The 17,689-nt window shown below is 30.4% G+C and overlaps 1 protein-coding gene across 2 annotated transcripts in view; it reads right to left on the bottom strand.

Annotated features, from left to right (window-relative positions):
* bma (SCY1-like protein bma) overlaps nt 1–17,689 on the bottom strand; it is a 130,225-nt gene that overhangs the window by 34,472 nt on the left and 78,064 nt on the right. Inside the window, exons 16-17 of one of the 2 annotated variants that reach the window (XM_065505368.1) lie at nt 6,988–7,241; nt 460–528 (exon numbers count right to left, since the gene is read on the bottom strand). In XM_065505368.1, coding sequence (XP_065361440.1) covers nt 460–528; nt 6,988–7,241 — 323 coding nt within the window. The remainder of the gene's footprint in view (nt 1–459; nt 529–6,987; nt 7,242–17,689) is intronic. The other variant, XM_065505367.1, reaches the window with a different exon arrangement.

Raw genomic sequence — 17,689 nt, 5'->3', positions numbered from 1 at the left:
GGCAAAAAATTGGCAATTCACAGATTGCTATTTTTGAAATAAAAAAATTGCCAAATAGTCCATAAATCGGAAAATCTGGCAACAGATCATGTTGAGTACATATAAAGAACCCCTGAGGGCTATGGCCGCCTACCAATGATTTAAATATTTAGTCTCACCATTTTCTATAATGAAATGACTTTAAATTAGTTTTCTTTTCTATTTGTGGTTTGTAGCTTTGTCGTTTCAATTGTAATTTTGCTCTTAATATCTTAGTTAGAAAACAGCAGTAAGTAAAATACGTTGAATTGTTACATGTATAAAAACATCATACTCGCACAAGTAATTCTTTCTTAATTATTTCTCATATATTTTTTTAATGATTATTTAGATAAATACTCGTATTTATCATCAAGTTCCCTTTGATCTCTTATTATTTTGATTTGTTGTAAATATTGTTTTTAAGTTTTTTAGACTTACTACATAAACAGACGATGAGGGAACCGAAAGACTTGATCCTGAGCCACCTCTTGCACCAAAACCATACGCCTAAGTAGTAAATATGTGATTGGAGTTTTTTTTTATATATATATATAGAGAAATGTATATAAAGTATATGTTTATAATATATATGTGTTATTATGAGTGTTTATGTATAGATATATAAATAATTGTGTTTTATATATAGTTATTGGGTTAGTGTTAAAATGTTAGTTGGAGTTTTGTTTAAATTTTAGTTTTAACATTTTTTTTATATTTAATTTTAGTTTTGTTTAAAGGGATTTGTCGTTTATATATATTTTTATTTTTTTTTAACCAGAGGATAGGAAAAAGGTAATGAAATAATAAAAAAAATTATTAGGATTTCATTTGGTTATTACTAAGGACTCTTTCCGGTTGTAGTTAGTAGTAAGTTGGTTGTAGTTACAAAAAGGTTTAAAATAACATTATGGTTGTATACGTATGTAGTTTTTTTTTAATATTTTTTTTTTTATTAAATTGAAATTAAAGTTAAAGAAGTAATGAACTGAAGAAAAATTTAAAATTAAATCAAAATATTTGATTTTTATAAGGCTTAAGTTGTGATTAATTATTATTTTTAGTATTTTTTTTCCTGTTTTACTGAAATTACACTAAAAGAATATTTTGGTCTAAAAGGAGCTTTGTAAAGGCCTTTTATTTGATATACATACATATTGTCTATGTGGGAACGTAGTATTCGAGAAAAAAATTACAAGTGCGAAATATTATGACCTTTTGTGCAGCCCTAAACTTCATTCAAATAGGCCCAAGCATCGTGTTTAACTGTTATTTTTCTGAAAGACCTTCTGAAAGTAATATCAGTATATCTCGAAACAACAAGCACTATGTTGTTTCAACATTACCTAAAGTAAATTGGTGGTATCTGAGACCATAATGTCCGGTTAATAGTGGAACAAGTATCCTAAAATCTCACTTTCAAAGCAATTGCAACTTTTGGCCTGGCTGAATCCAGTTAAGTTACCCCAATGTCGGGTAAATTCTAACGCAAGAACGAATTATTTACCGCGGGATGCCATACAAAAGTGTCATGTTCTATATTGAAGCTCAAGTCTTTCGAAATTTGGGAATATCATCAGCAAATCTTCATTGGCAACAGCATTAACTGCTGTAAAAAAGTGAAGATAAATCTTTAATTTCTAAACGAATGGCCAGATTTTAATAAACCTTTCCATAGCTAGAGAATAGGTATAGCCGAAGTATGGCTATATACCAATTTTTTGATTTTGATCCTAACCGAAAGATATACATATATGGAATCTATATCTTATAATTTACAAGATATTTGCATTTTTTGGTTTTTTTTACTAAAAACGGATCCAAATATTTCTGGATATTTAAATTTTTGTTCATGAATTGTTTTATTAAAGACTACACATTTGAAAAGAAAACACAATTTTCTATATTTTTATATACGATGATGACCCTCCGTGACTTTTGAATTTCGAGTTTCTTAACTGAAGGGGCAACACTTCTTCTGTCAACAGACATCCGTCAGTTGACTCCTGTAAGCTATTTAACGAGCTGCGTCATTTAGTTTATGTTTGACAGCCAATTTTAGTGATTGATAGTATTTGCGAAAAAAACAACTAAGTAAATGGGCAAAAATATTTTTCTTTTTTTTCTTTTAAAATTTCAATAATTTATATTCGTGATTTCGGATTTTAGGACGTGTGAATTATGTCAATGTGAAAGTTTGTGTTGAATTTTATATCTATACCAACATGTTTAGGAGATAAATGCACGTTAAAGTGATTTTCGGAAGCAGTTCTTATATGGGAGCTATGACTAATTATGGACCGATCGTAATAAAATTTGGTGACATGTATTTCGTATATATAAAACTTTTTTGGAGAAAATTTGTATATAAATTAAATATTTATAACCGATAATGTCCAATTTCGGGAAGACATTTGTATGGAGGCTAGGTGAAATAATGGACTGATTTCAACCAGTTTCAATAGGCTTCGTTGAGCTAAAGCAAATGTACGTAACAATTTCCGCACAAAATTTACATGGCTGTCCGTCTGCCTCAGAAAGTGATTCTGAGTCGATCAGTATACTTTAAGATGGGTGTTAGACTAATATTTTTAGGCGTTACAAACATCAGCACAAACGCATTATAGGGTATAAACATATCTCAAACCAAGTTATGCTTGATAAATACTATGGGAATTCTGCACCATCAATTTCAGTAGTAAAAAAGTGCTTTACTCATTGAAAAATTCATGATAGTGAAAGTGCGTGAGATTGTGGTAGCCATAGGCATGTCACATGGCTCTGCTCATTTTGAATGATCACACAAACGCAATCGTGTGACAACTTCGCTGGAATGTAACCGCAATATGGACGAGTTTTTGCGCTGTTTCGTAACCGTGTACGAAACGTGGATCCACCAAAATAAACAGTAGTCAAAAGAGTGCGTTGCTCGGGGTGAATCGGTGGCAAAGAAGGCACCAGGATAATGAAAGAAAGCATGTAGTTGGGTTCGAATTGCTCCCTCATTTATTGTTTTCAAACTTTTAGAAATGGCTCGGCGGAAAGAGAATTCACCTATTGCTTATTTCGATGGATTCGGCAAATATTATTTTTTGGAAGGGATGAAAAATTTGGAGAAACGTTGGACAAAATGTATAGAGGCCAAAGAACACTATGTTGAAAACTAAAATGATTTTTTATCCAAACACAGGTTTCATTCAAAAATTCATGGAATTATTCATCTATTATATATTTCTCTATTCTCATACATGGCTTCAAAATACATTTTGCACGTTTTAAATTTTGCATAAATATGCTTTGGATATTCTATAAGTTCTAAATTCAAAACTAAAACTCGATTAAAACTCTTTTGTAGCCATTGGAAATTTTATTAAAGTCATAATAACCGTTTAGAAATCACAGATTTATTTATTTTTTTATTTTTTTTTCCAAATTTTAACACAGATCATCAGTGAACCACACCTGATACACATTTTCACGACTATAATTCTATTACTGATCTCTTTCAGGTATAAATATTTTATAATTCCAGTGCAATTCCAAAATCTAATACTATGATCGTTCTCATTGATTCCCAGAATTCGCATATGCTCAACCACATCAATCGGTTTTATTCGAATATATCCTGTAGATTCATTTCTATGGGCTCCTACATTACCAAAATGTAGTCTTTATGGACCCAGTAATAGAAACAAACAGAGTTCTCTAGCCCATTCCACCATACTAAGACGGCATATACATATAAGAAAAGTCTAAAGTGGGCCTTAATGGTACTTTTTGATTATTTTAAAGAACCTACCAAATATAACATGCATATTGGTACATTTTTACTTTTGAAATCCAAAGTCCAAAACTTATGAATATGAAATTATGTATAAACATTCCTGAGAGTATAACAAAAAATCCAAATTAAGGGCACTTTTTATACCCTACACCACCATAGTGGGGAGGGTATAATGCGTTTGTGCAGATATTTGTAACGCCCAAAAAGTATACCGATCGACTTAGAATCACATTCTGAGTCGATTAAACGATGTCCGTCCGTCTGGCTGGTCGGCTGGCTGGCTGTCCATGTAAACCTTGTGCGCAGAGTACAGGTCGTAATTTTGAAGATATCTCGATAAAATTTGGTACATATAAGGCCTAAGGACGGAGCCTATTGCAACTGGTAGAAATCGGTGAGATATTTCACCTAGCCCCCATACAAATGTCCTTCCGAAATTGGACTTTATCGGTCATAAATGTTTAATTTATAAATGTATCTCCACAAATTGCGCTCCAAATAAGTTATATATATACAAAATTCATGTCACCAAATTTTGTTACGATCGGTCCATAATTAGTCATAGCTCCCATATAGACCCGCTTCCGAAAATCACTTTAACGTGCATAAATCGCTTAAAAATGTTGGTATACTCACAAAATTCAACATAGTAAACTTTCATATAGACATAAAACACACGACCTAATTTCATGGTGATCGCTCCATAATTGTTCATAGTCCCCATATAAGGCCCACTTCCGAAAATCACTCAAAAATATAAATTATTGAAATTTTAAAAGAAAAATGTTTTTGCTCTTTTACTTAGTGTAGGGTATTATATGGTCGGGCTTGACCGACCATACTTTCTTACTTGTTTTTTTTTTTGGGATTTGTTGGACTGCCAATAAAACATCTTTAACTTTTTTCCTTCTTACTTCTGCTTTACTTTACTTCAGATTTGTTTTTGCAAAAAACCTGCCATCAATTGTTTAAATATTAAAAATTTAATACATTTTGGAAAAGGAAACACAATTTCCTACACTTTTATACAAGATGGCGGGCCAATAAGTTCGTTACTTTGGAATTTCGCGCCTCTTAACAGAAAGGACAGCACTGCTCTTGTCAACAGGCGTCATTCATTCAACAAGTTGCGTCATTTAGTTTGTGTTTGACAGCCATTAATAGCGATATCTCAAGTTCTGCTTGATAAATATTCTGCATCATCAATTTCAATGGAAAAAAGGGATTAACCAAATTTTGTACAAGCTCGGAAGATACCGAACGTTCTGAACGTCCAGTTGAAATTTTGACGACCAAAACAATTGAACAAAAATTCACGATACAGTGTTTGCCGATCGAAGATTGAATGTGCGAGAGATTGTGGAAGCCGTAGGCATCTCACATGGATCATGCCGTTGTTCAACCGCAGTATGTATGAGAAAAAAAAAACGTATTTTTCACTTGGACAATGCGATGTGCTGTTTTCAAGTATTAGGCTAAGAATTGCTCCATCATCCGCCCTATTCTTCGGATTTAGCCCCGAGCGACTATTTCTTGTTTCCCATCGAAATAGGGATTTCATTAAATCCCTATTTCGATGACCTCAATAAATCTTATTTGATGAAATGGTTAAAAAATTGGAGAAACTTTAGTATAGAGCTCAAAGGATACTATGTTGAAAACTAAAATGATCTTTAATACAAAAACCTATGTTTCATTCAAAAAGCCACGTACTTATTGACCCTCTAGTCTCATTCATTTAGCATATATATGCCCAGGTTCCATTTAGCATATATATGCCCAGGTTCCATATTCTATTAGGCCTAAATTCAAAATTAAAACTCGGAACTACCTCTTCTGTTGCCATTGGTTGTTTTATTAAAATCGTTATATCCATCTAGAAATTACATATTTATTTTAATTAGTTTTCGAAATGTTCCCACTGCGCAGCAATGAACCACACCTGATTAGCAATTTCACGATTTGAATGTATGAATATTCTGCAATTCCAGTGCAATTCCAAAGTCGATAACATGTAGTCCAATGTTCTAATACTAGGTTTGTTCTCATTGATCCCAAAATTCGTGTGTGCTCAACCAGATAAACCGGTTTTATTCGAATATACCCGGTCTCCTACATAACCAATATAAGAGTGGAACGTTCGGGAATTTGCACCCAGAACATAAGTGGGACAATTATTTATGGACCCAGTAATAGAAACACAGATGAGGGTATAGTCTTATCAAGCAAAGATATCTCCATATGATGCCCACTTCCGAAAATCCTTTTAATGAGTATAGATTTCTTAAAATGTTTGGTATTCAAATAAAATTTAACACAAATAGGTTTCATATATACAGAAGTCATGCCAGCTAATTTTATGGTTGCTCCCACTATACTTTCTTACTTGTTAATATTAAATTATTTATAAATATTCCTGAGAGTCTCACCTTATTTCTTGTAACAGTTTTTAGGATTTGTATTTAACTGTTTGATAAGAATTAGTGTCAGTTTTCATTTCTTTTAAAGATATTTTTTATTTTCAGTATTAAAAAATGTAGATTCATTTGTTGGCTACAGTGTGCTAACAAGGAAGGTGATTAATACTCTAAATTAACTTAAACATATTATGGCTACCGTAATCATATACATAATTCAAGTGACCATAATATTGTTAAATTGTTATGGAAACATGTGCAACTATATTTTGTCCCTCCCTACGTGTTTAATTTAAATCTAAATAAACAATTTAAAACTCATACTAAAAAAAAAACTGTATTTAAATAGCTTAAGACTAATAGAGAAATATTCAATTATTAAAAGCACAATAATCCCTCAAGTATGTATGTATATCAATTTTACAGGTGTGACAATTCATAAATTGCATTTAAATTTCATTAATTTGACAATGGAAACATTTCAGCCTCAAACAGCAAAATTAATCACAACTTAAATCACAAAACAATAGCAAAAAATACAGAAAGAATATAATAATATTTGTCAATTTGACCGCAAAATAAAAATTGTTATTAAAAGAATATCTTCAATAAAAAAGAACAATAAAATTATGGTTTCAATAGTAAAACTTATAATAAAAAAAAAACAATTTCAAACAAAAAAAAAAAATAACAAACAAATAAATAAATAATAAATACACCATCAATAATAAAGTGTGATTACAACAGCAAAAATAAATGACAACTTACCGTAGGTGGCGATAGATTTATTGTTGAGCCACGTCTCTCCTGTGGACCAATGCTGGAATGACGACGTGTTGGCAAACCACTGCCAGGCGTTCCACCCGGCGATGAGGCGCACGATGGTGCAATACGTATTTTTGGTGTCATTAATGTATTGTCTGATAAACGACGATTGGGAAATGCATTCGCCACACGTAGAAAATTACTATCCGGCGATGAGGGCGAACAGCCAAACCACCAGCCACCCAGCATACCAGAGCCTTCAGAATAATAAATGGGGGAGATAGAAAAAAATAAAATAAATAAATAAACTCATAAATATTTTAAAATATAAAAATGTATGGTGGAATATGCAGACAGACTTAATAATAGTTAGTAGATGTGAGTGGAAATTTGATATTTATTTGTAGGGTTCGACCGAATAATTTAAAGCAATGAATAATGAATGGTATTTGGTAGAAAGGGTCGCAATTATAGTTCGAAATAAACTGTTTTAATGAATTTTACTTAATTATCCTGTTTTATAACATTAGACTGTAATACAAATTTAATATTGATTTGACCTTTTTTAAAATTAAGCAAATTGAACTGAAATTTAAATATCTTGATCCAGAAAATGTATCATTTGTGGCAATATCATCAAATTTCTCTACTGAAATTCGATTGAACACATTTTATGTAGAAAAAATTGTTTTTTTTTAATAAAAAATATAAAAAAATAACAACAATACAAAAATAATTAATGAGTGGAAAAACCAGAAAAATAGTGATATTTAATATTCATGTTTATGCACATTCGCATGGGAAGCAGCGAATGTGCATGAGGGTCATTTGGTTTTAAATAACTGAAATATTATTATTCAAAACGGTGTAAATTTTTTCAGAATTTATTGGGAAAGCCACAGGCAGATATTGAAATGGTAGGTTCATTAAATTTATTATAGCATGTGTAACAATTATAAGAAAACGTTGAAAATTCCATTGGGTTTTGTTAATAAATAAAGATTTTATTACATATTTATTGAGATTCTAAAACTAAAATTTGTATAAAAATTTTAATAGGATTGCAAATATTAGGAACAATTTGATGCACATTTATTCCAAGTTATATTTTTTTGTTTAGATAAGTTAATTTTTGGCCTTAGAAAAAAAATTTCAAGTCAATATCTCAATTAGATTCAAAAATATGTCACTTTAAAACTGCTTCCATCAAAAATATTGCACTTTTTCATACTAAACAAGTAAGAGAGCTATATTCCGCCGTGCCGAATCTTATATACCCTTCACCAAATTATACTTCAAAATAAAAAATTGAAATATTTTTAAGTGAACAAATTTTTTTTTTCAGTTTTTTTCATTTTTTGGAAAAAAATTTTTTCAAATTGTTTTTTTTAAATTTTAAAATTTTAAAATTTTTTAAATTTGAAAAAAAAAAATTCGGGTTAAGAAATATTTTTTCCGATATGAGTCGCACAGTCGCTCATTTTCGTTATTCATCGGCCAAAACTCTGTAACTTTTGAACCGATAGAGATATTTTAGAAACTTTTTTTTGAATTTTTCTCTAGTTTTAATTTCATTAAAATCCGTTTAGCAGTTGTTGCGCAATTTAAGGTTAAAATTTAATTTTTATAGCATTTAGTATGAAAATGCAAATTTTTTATTTTTTGAATCAGCTATACTTATTAAAAAAGTTATCAGCAGATAAAAACAAGTAAGGAAGTATGTTCGGCCAAGCTCGACTATATACTACCCTACACTATAATTTATTTTCGTGAATGATTTTCGGAAGCGGGTCTTATATGGGAGCTATGATATGACTATCGCCATGAAATTAGGTCGTGTGATTTATGTCTATATGGAAGTTATTTCTATTGAATTTTATGTTTATACCAACATTTTTAAGAGATTTATGCTCGTTAAAGTGATTTTCGGAAGCGGGTCTTATATGGAAGCTATGACTAATAATGGACCGATCGCCAGGAAATTAGGTCGTGTGATTTACTTCTATATGAATGTTATTTCTATTGAATTTTATGTTTATACCAACATTTTTAAGAGATTTATGATCGTTAAAGTGATTTTCGGAAGCGGGTCTTATATGGAAGCTATGACTAATAATGGACCGATCATCATAAAATTAGGTGACATTAATTCAGTTTATATAAAACTTATTTGGAGCAAAATTTGTGTAGATATATAAATTAACCATTTACGACCGATAAAGTATAACTTCGGGAGAACATTTGTATGGGTGCTAAGTGAAATAGTGGACCGATTTCAGTAATTTTATCGCAATATCTTCAAAATTGCGACTTGTACTTTGCGCCAGTCATATGAACAAATAAAATAAAAATAGAACAAAAATTTGGGAGTAATTTCATTCAAATGCAAAAAGTGTTTAACAAACAGGTCAAAACAGGTCAACAAGTATATATAGGCTTAAAGAGGACACTTTGGACTTTCTCCTGGTTGTAAAATTTGTTTAACCCCTTTTGACCCTAAGCACTTTTACTTCACTGAAATTCAAATTTGGCTAAAATATAGTACCTGAGAAAAAAAAAATTAATAACACATCAGGTATAAACGGAACAATGACAAATCATATCAGCTCTTAAAGACTATTATCCTACCAACATAACAAAAGAAAAATCATCCAATTATCTATAATAGTTTGCAAGTAATGATAATTTACTTCTGATCAATTTTTTATAAAATGACATAAAATATTTGACATTAACAGCATGCCACGCACACAATTGCACACAATCTAATTGTTTGGCTACCTTAGTTTCAATGTGTTTACTATTGAATGGCATTAAAATTTTTGAAATCGGAGTTAACAAAAATTTGGACTTTTGGCCGATGAAATTGAGATATGAGCCACCGTGCGTCGTTGCAAAGGTCTTTGAAATATCTATCATTAGATATTCATATTGTCTATATTAATGACTTAGTAATCCAGATATAGGTCAAAAATAGGTAAAAAATCGAGGTTGTCCTGGTTTTTTCTTATATCTCAGCCATTGTCGACCGATTTTCTTGATTTTAAATAGCGACCGAGCCGGAAGAATTTCGGAGATATTGATGTATGAATCGTGTATATAAGTTATTATTTGAAATATTTTTGATGGATGTACAATGTACATAGTTTTAAAGTGGCGTATATTTGAATCTAATTGAGATATTGACCTGAAATTTTGTTTGTAAGACCAAACATTTACTTATCTATTAGTTCGGAATAAATGTGGATCAAATTGGTCCTATTATTTGCCATCCTATTAAGAATTTTATACAAATTTTAGTTTTAGACTCAATAAATATGTATGTAGTATGTAAAATTGTTATTCTAAATAACAAATTGTAAAAAAACTTGTCAAAAGGTCAGAGGGAATACCGCAATTCCTAAAAATTGGAGCAAAAATCTCAAAAATGGATTTTTTTACAATTTTGACAATGGGGTCCACATTTTCTTCTGGGCTGTGAAAATACTTTGGGAGTTAATAAGGAACACATTGAGGTTTCTAAAACTGCTTCCCGTTTTTTGATTCCAGCTTTGGGATTTTAGAAAATGTGCCCCAAAGTTGAAATTTTGATAAAAAAATAGGACACATTCCGAAGGGCGTAGGGGAAACATACTTGCAAAAATAGGACATCTTTTTTATACCCAAATGTTCTTCGTAAAGATACCTTATAGAAAAATATAAAATTGTTTTATGTTCTTAAAGAAAGTTTATTTTTTTAAAAGAAAAAGAGTTAAGTCACCTTTTCGCCCAAAAAACAGCAAAAATCAACTATTTTTTGAATATTTAAATTGAAAATCGTTTATTTTTGGATCCGTAATTGATATTGGTCTGAAATCTTTTGTATGTTATGCGTAATTTAGTTATCTAACCAACAAAAAAAAATTCGGTTTAAAAGTCCGACCAATATTTTTAAAAAAGGGATCCAAGTTGTGGCAAAATTTTACAATTTCAATTTTGAAATACCTCTAATTCGGAAATTATAAGATATAAATAGCACACGCAAGCATGTTTTTTCAAGACCTAGCCGAGCGCTTTCAAAAAATATAAAAAACTTTGAAATCGGATGGGAAACAAAAAAAATTGCACGTGTTTAAAAATTTTACATGACGAAGGTACCCTACTTTGAGGCCCCATAGCGCCGTCCCTGGAACATTTGTAGGGCCCATTTTAATAACTTGAACTCGAATACTATTTGGCTACGCCTATGTCAAATTTTATCCTGAGCGGATAAGCAGTTTGAAAATGACAGATTTATTTCCAAAAATTATGATTCTGCCCCACTGTGAAGTGCTAGGTAAATTCTCTGCGAGTTGTTAAGTTTTCCCTAACTAATTTGTCATGTCAAAAATATAATGTAGACACATTATATATCGTTGGATAGGGGATTTTGTCTAGTTTTCAAAAATATAACTTTCGACAATTAAAAAATTCATGGAATACTTTTTTGAAAAATATAACAAAAAATGCTTTTCATTGAGTTTTTGCAAAGATACAAATTTTTCAAATTGAAATAAAATATTTTTTAGCGAAATTTTAAATTTATATAGATTTTTTTAATGAAAATGTAAACCGGGAAATAAATTTTGAAATATTTTATCATGAATCCCGGAATTCCCAAAAAAGTTTTGAAAAATCCCAAAAATGAAATTTTTAGTTTTTTTGCAATAATATGCATACTAAAGGCGGACTTATCGGAGCCTTCTGCAAAGTAATTTAGAACATATTTGGCCATCTAAAATTGGTTACTATATTTCGCTATCGACTATGCAATTTGAGAAATTTTGCCCTAAATTTTTTACATAAAAAATATGCGTTTTTTGGATGAACCTTGTCCCCTCGATATCAATAATTTTCAAACTTTTTTTCATTTAGAATATTTTATGTAAAATTAGCTTCTCAAAAAATGTAAATTTCTTATACATCTTTTTCGAAATTCATTAGATAAGTTAAAAAGAAGAATAGTACTGTTTTTAAAAAAAACTAGCGAAAAAAGTGCTCGACGTGGAGATTCTTTATATATAATTTTTTTGAAATCTGAAACCAAATGAAGAAATAGTATCATTTTAGAATGTAGCATACCCGAGGTGTCATACTTTGTGGGCCCTTGATGGGCCCATGAGGTCCAAACTCAAATTTTAAACTTGAAAACACTGTCTATTTGCTCATGTAAAATTTTATTCAAATCGGATTGATTGTGCGTTATGAAGTTACAGATTTATTACCCTCTATTTGTTTCACATGTTTTCTGCTGCTTGTTGCATTTAAGCACATTTTTCTATAATCAAATAATAAAAAATACCTTAAAAAAATTTGTTTGTTTGTAACAGTGGCATAAGGAAATTGTAAAAAGGTCACTGACATAAGTGTATTTATGAAAAAGACTTATATCCCAAATGAATTCTTCATGGTAGTGTGGCTTAACACATTTAATTTATTTAAGAGTGGCCCTTTTTTAAGCTTCCAAGGTCCAAAAAATCGTTCTCTGTCATGACGCATTATCTTAAAACCAAATGAAAAAATTTTAACAGATAACATTTATTTGAAGTTTCGAGTTTTGGTCAAAATATCGATATTTTTCAAAAACATGCTGACTTGAAAATGAGAGATTTTTTCAAATGTTTAGCTTTTATTTTGAAACATTTGTACAATATAAATTTCCCATCTTTCTGGTAACATATGGATTACGAGCCAAAAGAACTGCTCGTTCTTTCTCAATAACGAATCAACCCAATTTCGGATATTCTGTTGTGAAGTGAAGCATATCCCAAAGAGAGCGTTCTAAATCGACCAAAACAAATAGTAGTCGGACGGTGCAAGGACTGGACTGGACTTTACTAACATTGTGCTATTATTATAAATACTAGTTTTGTCAAAATCGGCCCAAAAATAAATAACATTTCGCTATCTTTAAATTAGAAATTCCAAATATTGAAAAAATTTACATTTGACCTTCACGATTAAGGTTTAACGTTTTCCTATTTTAGTAAAACTTTCAGACTATATTTTTACCTGGACTATAATATTCTGAACAGGTTTTACTAAAACTTCATATCAGTAAGGAAAAAAATGGCCAAAAAATTAGTTTTTCTCGAAAATTTCAAAATTTAAATTGCAGGAACGGCAATACTATAAGAGATATTTCCAATTTTTTTCATATTTTTATTCCCTATTATATTGCCAAATAAATCCCAATGAGATGATCAAAAAAATTCTGAAATTTGTTTAACAAAATTTTTAAAAATTTGAAAATGGAGTTTTGAAACAGCCATTAAATTTTTTTTATAGGATAGGTTAACGGTATCCTACGAAGACAAAAACTCATATAAAAGTAAATATGGATATATTTTATGTAAAAATTAGCTTTTATTTTAATATTTCTCAAAATATGTTAATTTTGTTACTACATTTCTTGTTCTAGTTGCCTGTGACACGTTAATGGCCTGGGGGATTTTTAATAACTTTAAAATTTTTTGTTCAATTTCTGTTTTTTTATGTCTCATTAGAACGACAATTACGTACACATTTCTATTCTTTTAAATTAAATAGCAAAAGTAATTTTTTAATGGTTAAATTTTTACAAAAACTGAAAAAAATTTCATTTTTTCCCCTTGTAAATAAATGCATGATGATAAATGGATGATTTTTTTTTACCAATGTTCACCAAACTGGGTGGTGAGACTGGCAATAATCCAAGTTTCGTCTATTAAGGGCTACCCTAGGCCGCATTCAGGGCGGACCCTTTCGGTCCCTCCAAATACAGATCATTACCTTAGCGCCATGTATATTTGACTTTGGTGTCGATTCGGCTGTTTGGCGGGGCTTCGCATACGATCACTTACGTTTCGGCTTTTCATTGCAAGTAATGATTTGGTGCAAACATTTTTATACCCTACACCACCATAGTGGGGAGGGTATAATGTGTTTGTATATATGTTTGTAACGCCCAACAATATTAGTCTAACACCCACCTTAAAGTTTACCGATCGACTTAGAATCACTTTCTGAGTCGATTAAACGATGTCCGTCCGTCCGTCTGGCTGGCTGGCTGGCTGGCTGGCTGGCTGTCCATATAAACCTTGGGCGCAGAGTACAAGTCGCAATTTTGAAGATATTTCGATCAAATTTGGTACATATTATTTTTTTGGCCCAAGGACCAAGCCTGTTTAAACTTGCCTGTTTTACAAATGTCCTTCCAAAATTAGACTTTATCGGTCATAAATGTTTAATTTATTAATGTATCTCCACAAGTTCCACTCCAAATAAATTTTATATATACGAAATTTATGTCACCGAATTTTGTTACGATCGCTCCATAATTAGTCATAGCTGCCATATAGACCCGCTTCCGAAAATCACTTTAACGTGCATAAATCGCTTAAAAATGTTGGTATACACACAAAATTCAATATAGCTAACTTCGATATAGACATAAATTTCATGGTGATCGGTCCATAATTGGTCATAATTCTCATATAAGGCCCACTTCCGAAAATCACTCAAAAATATAAATTATTGAAATTTTAAAAGAAAAATGTTTTTGCTCTTTTACTTAGTGTAGGATATTATATGGTCGGGCTTGACCGACCATACTTTCTTACTTGTTTTTTTATTGCGCTCAACTATCATTTCTCTCGACATTAATTCGTATGGGATTGAATTTCCCTGCTTTTGGATGAATCGTGCTGCTTGAAAATGTTTTGAGATTTCTGACTGAGTAGCTACCAATGATTTTGCAAGCTGTTATTGAGTTTGACAACAATATTCAAGGAGTAGTGCATCCAATTCTTGGTTTTCAAACTTTTTTGGCTGGCCTATTTGGGTCAGAGTACACAAAACTCGAAACAAAAAATGCAACCTTTAAACGTAATACGATTTTTTTTAAATTTGGTTTTTATATGACGGATAACAATTAGACCTATGGATAATCGAAAATTTTAAAAGTATAAAATAAGGGACACCCTAATACATATATTTTTAAAACTAATGCGATGAATTGCGTAAAGAGGAGCCTCCTCTGAGGGCTGGTTAAAGATGCGGAAAATATGGGTTTACTGAAAAAAACCTTTGACTTCAAATAAGCTCATAAAAATAAATCTAATGATTCCGATTACTGAAACAGGAGCGTCACGACTAGGAAGTATATCATGCTTTAATTGAATTGTTTCATGGGATGTTTGGAATATTCAACTGAAATAACGTCCATGTCAATTTCATAAACTTTAGGCAGAAATAACTCTGTTATCATGTCGCGATATCGGAAACCAGTAACAGCAGTCACTTTTTGGGAGTCTCATTTTCGAAAGAGTATGATGCTTTCAGCCTATAACCTGCACCAATACAATATATGTATAATGTTCTCATTTTCTAAATTAAAAATGGGCTTTTAGAATTTTCTGCAATAAAAGTCTTAAGAATTTTTGTTAAAATTATGGCTCTCATTTCAAACCAAAATTTGTGTTTTAAAGAAAAATTTACGTACTTGTTAGAATTTATTGTTAAACTCATCAGGTTAGTAGCAACCTTGAACCTTAAAAACAAAATTTGTTTGTCATTTTTTATGACATGTTGACAGTTAATGTTACCTAGTACTTACATACATCTATTTATGTATTTATGTTGTTTGCATTTGCATTTGTAGTTGTTATGTGGTTTCTATGTACTCAAGTACACGCATACATAAATAGACTTGTATACACACACCATGTATACATATGGGCAAAAACACTTTTCTTTTATAATCTAAACGATCTATATATGGGCAGCTAGCTTCCTTCGTTTGGGCCAGCTATGTCCGTTCGTCTGCCCAAAATTAAAGGAGCAAGTTGGCTGAAATATTCCTGATATACTATCTGGAATACAATATCGGTCCATGATTTCATCTAGCAGCATACAAATGTCCCCCCACCACATAGATCATGCCTCATTGGACATTCTGTAGGATCTTTTTGAGGGCATGGTCACCTCACGTGAAGGTGTGCCACCGAGATTGTGCGATTTGATCCCTCTTGTGAAGTTTTATTAAGTCACAGGCCTACGCGAATAAGCCACAAAATACAGTGGAACACAAAGCCAAAATAATCTGTGAACGAAATTTATTCTAATTTGAACAAAATTATGTTTTTGCTCATATATGTATATTTGTAATTTACTTACTACATACATTGCACGAGTATCACCTGCTGTTATTACAGCAGCAATAAAATTTCTGTTTTGATGTAACCATTTTACCCTATATCACCAAACCAAAAGCCCAACCACTTCTTTTCTCTCCCACCAGTTCACGAGCATAAACATTTTTGTTTTACGTATGTTTACAACACTTTAAGGTACAAACATTGCTGATTCCCCTCGGGAATATTTACATTTGAAATGGAATTGCAAATGATAGAAAACAAATTTTAAAACATTTTCAAGTACGTACATACATATTTGGCGGAACTCATAAAAAGAAGATTTAAGGCAGCATGTGGTTTGGGGTCGTTGAAAGCCTATCTTATCATTTCTGTTCCTTGGCTGGCATATTTTTGCATATTAGCATGAGAATTAATCTTAAATTTTGGTTACTATCTGCGATTGCCATAGTAACTTGTGTGTAACACATGCATAGAATAGCTTGTAAATACTTTTATGTTTTCTCGTTAATTAGAAAGGTTTCATTAAGATTTTGGGTTATTTGGATTTTGTTTGTTTAGTAAAATTCTCAATGTCGTACAGAATTCAATGAAAATTGGCCACTTGGGCTTCTTTTATTCCATTATATTGCTACATTTTCATGTAATAGCCAAACAACTGAGCTGTAGGAATGATAGCTCAAATTTGTTATTAAATTTTAAACATGGTTTTCAATCGAATAAAAATTATTCGAATAATCGAGGAAAAGATTATATATTTTTGATTCGAATGAATAATATTTTTCAATTGAGAATAAAAAAAATTATTCGACTAATAATAGTCGATTAATCGTTTAATGGGATACTCTTATAAACTTATTTTCAAGTTCAAATTTAACAAAATATAGGAATAATGATTTAGTAATCAAAAACAACTCAAATTTGTTATTAAATTTTAAATATGGTTTTCATTCGAATAAAAATTATTCGAATAATCCAGGAAAAAATATATATTTTTGATTCGAATGAATGGTATTATTCAATTTGGAATAAATAAATTATTCGCTTAATAATTGTCGATTAATAGGATACTCGAATAAACTTATTTTCAAGTTAAAATTTAACAAAATATAGGAATAATGATTTAGTAAAAATAAATATTTCAAATTAGTTATTAAATTTTAAAGCAAAAAATATATATTTTTGATTCGAATGAATAATATTTTTTAATTTAGTATAAAAAAATTATTCGATTAATAATAGTCGTTTAATCGATTAATCGGATACACGAAGAAACTTATTTTCAAGTTAAAATTTAACAAAATATAGGAATAATGATTTAATAATCAAAACCAACTCAAATCTGTTATTAAATTTTAAATAGGGTTTTCATTCGAATAAAAATTATTCGAATAATCGAGGAAAAACTATACATTTTTGATTCGAATGAATAATATTTTTCAATTTAGAATAAAAAAATTATTCGATTAATAATAGTCGATTAATCGTTTAATGGGATACTCGAATAAACTTATTTTCAAGTTAAAATTTAACAAAATATAGTAATAATGATT

Source organism: Calliphora vicina, chromosome 3 (genome assembly GCF_958450345.1).
Source record: "Calliphora vicina chromosome 3, idCalVici1.1, whole genome shotgun sequence".
Lineage (NCBI taxonomy): Eukaryota > Metazoa > Arthropoda > Insecta > Diptera > Calliphoridae > Calliphora > Calliphora vicina.
The sequence above is the reverse complement of the archived record's forward strand: the minus strand, read 5'-3'. Positions and strand labels throughout refer to the sequence as shown.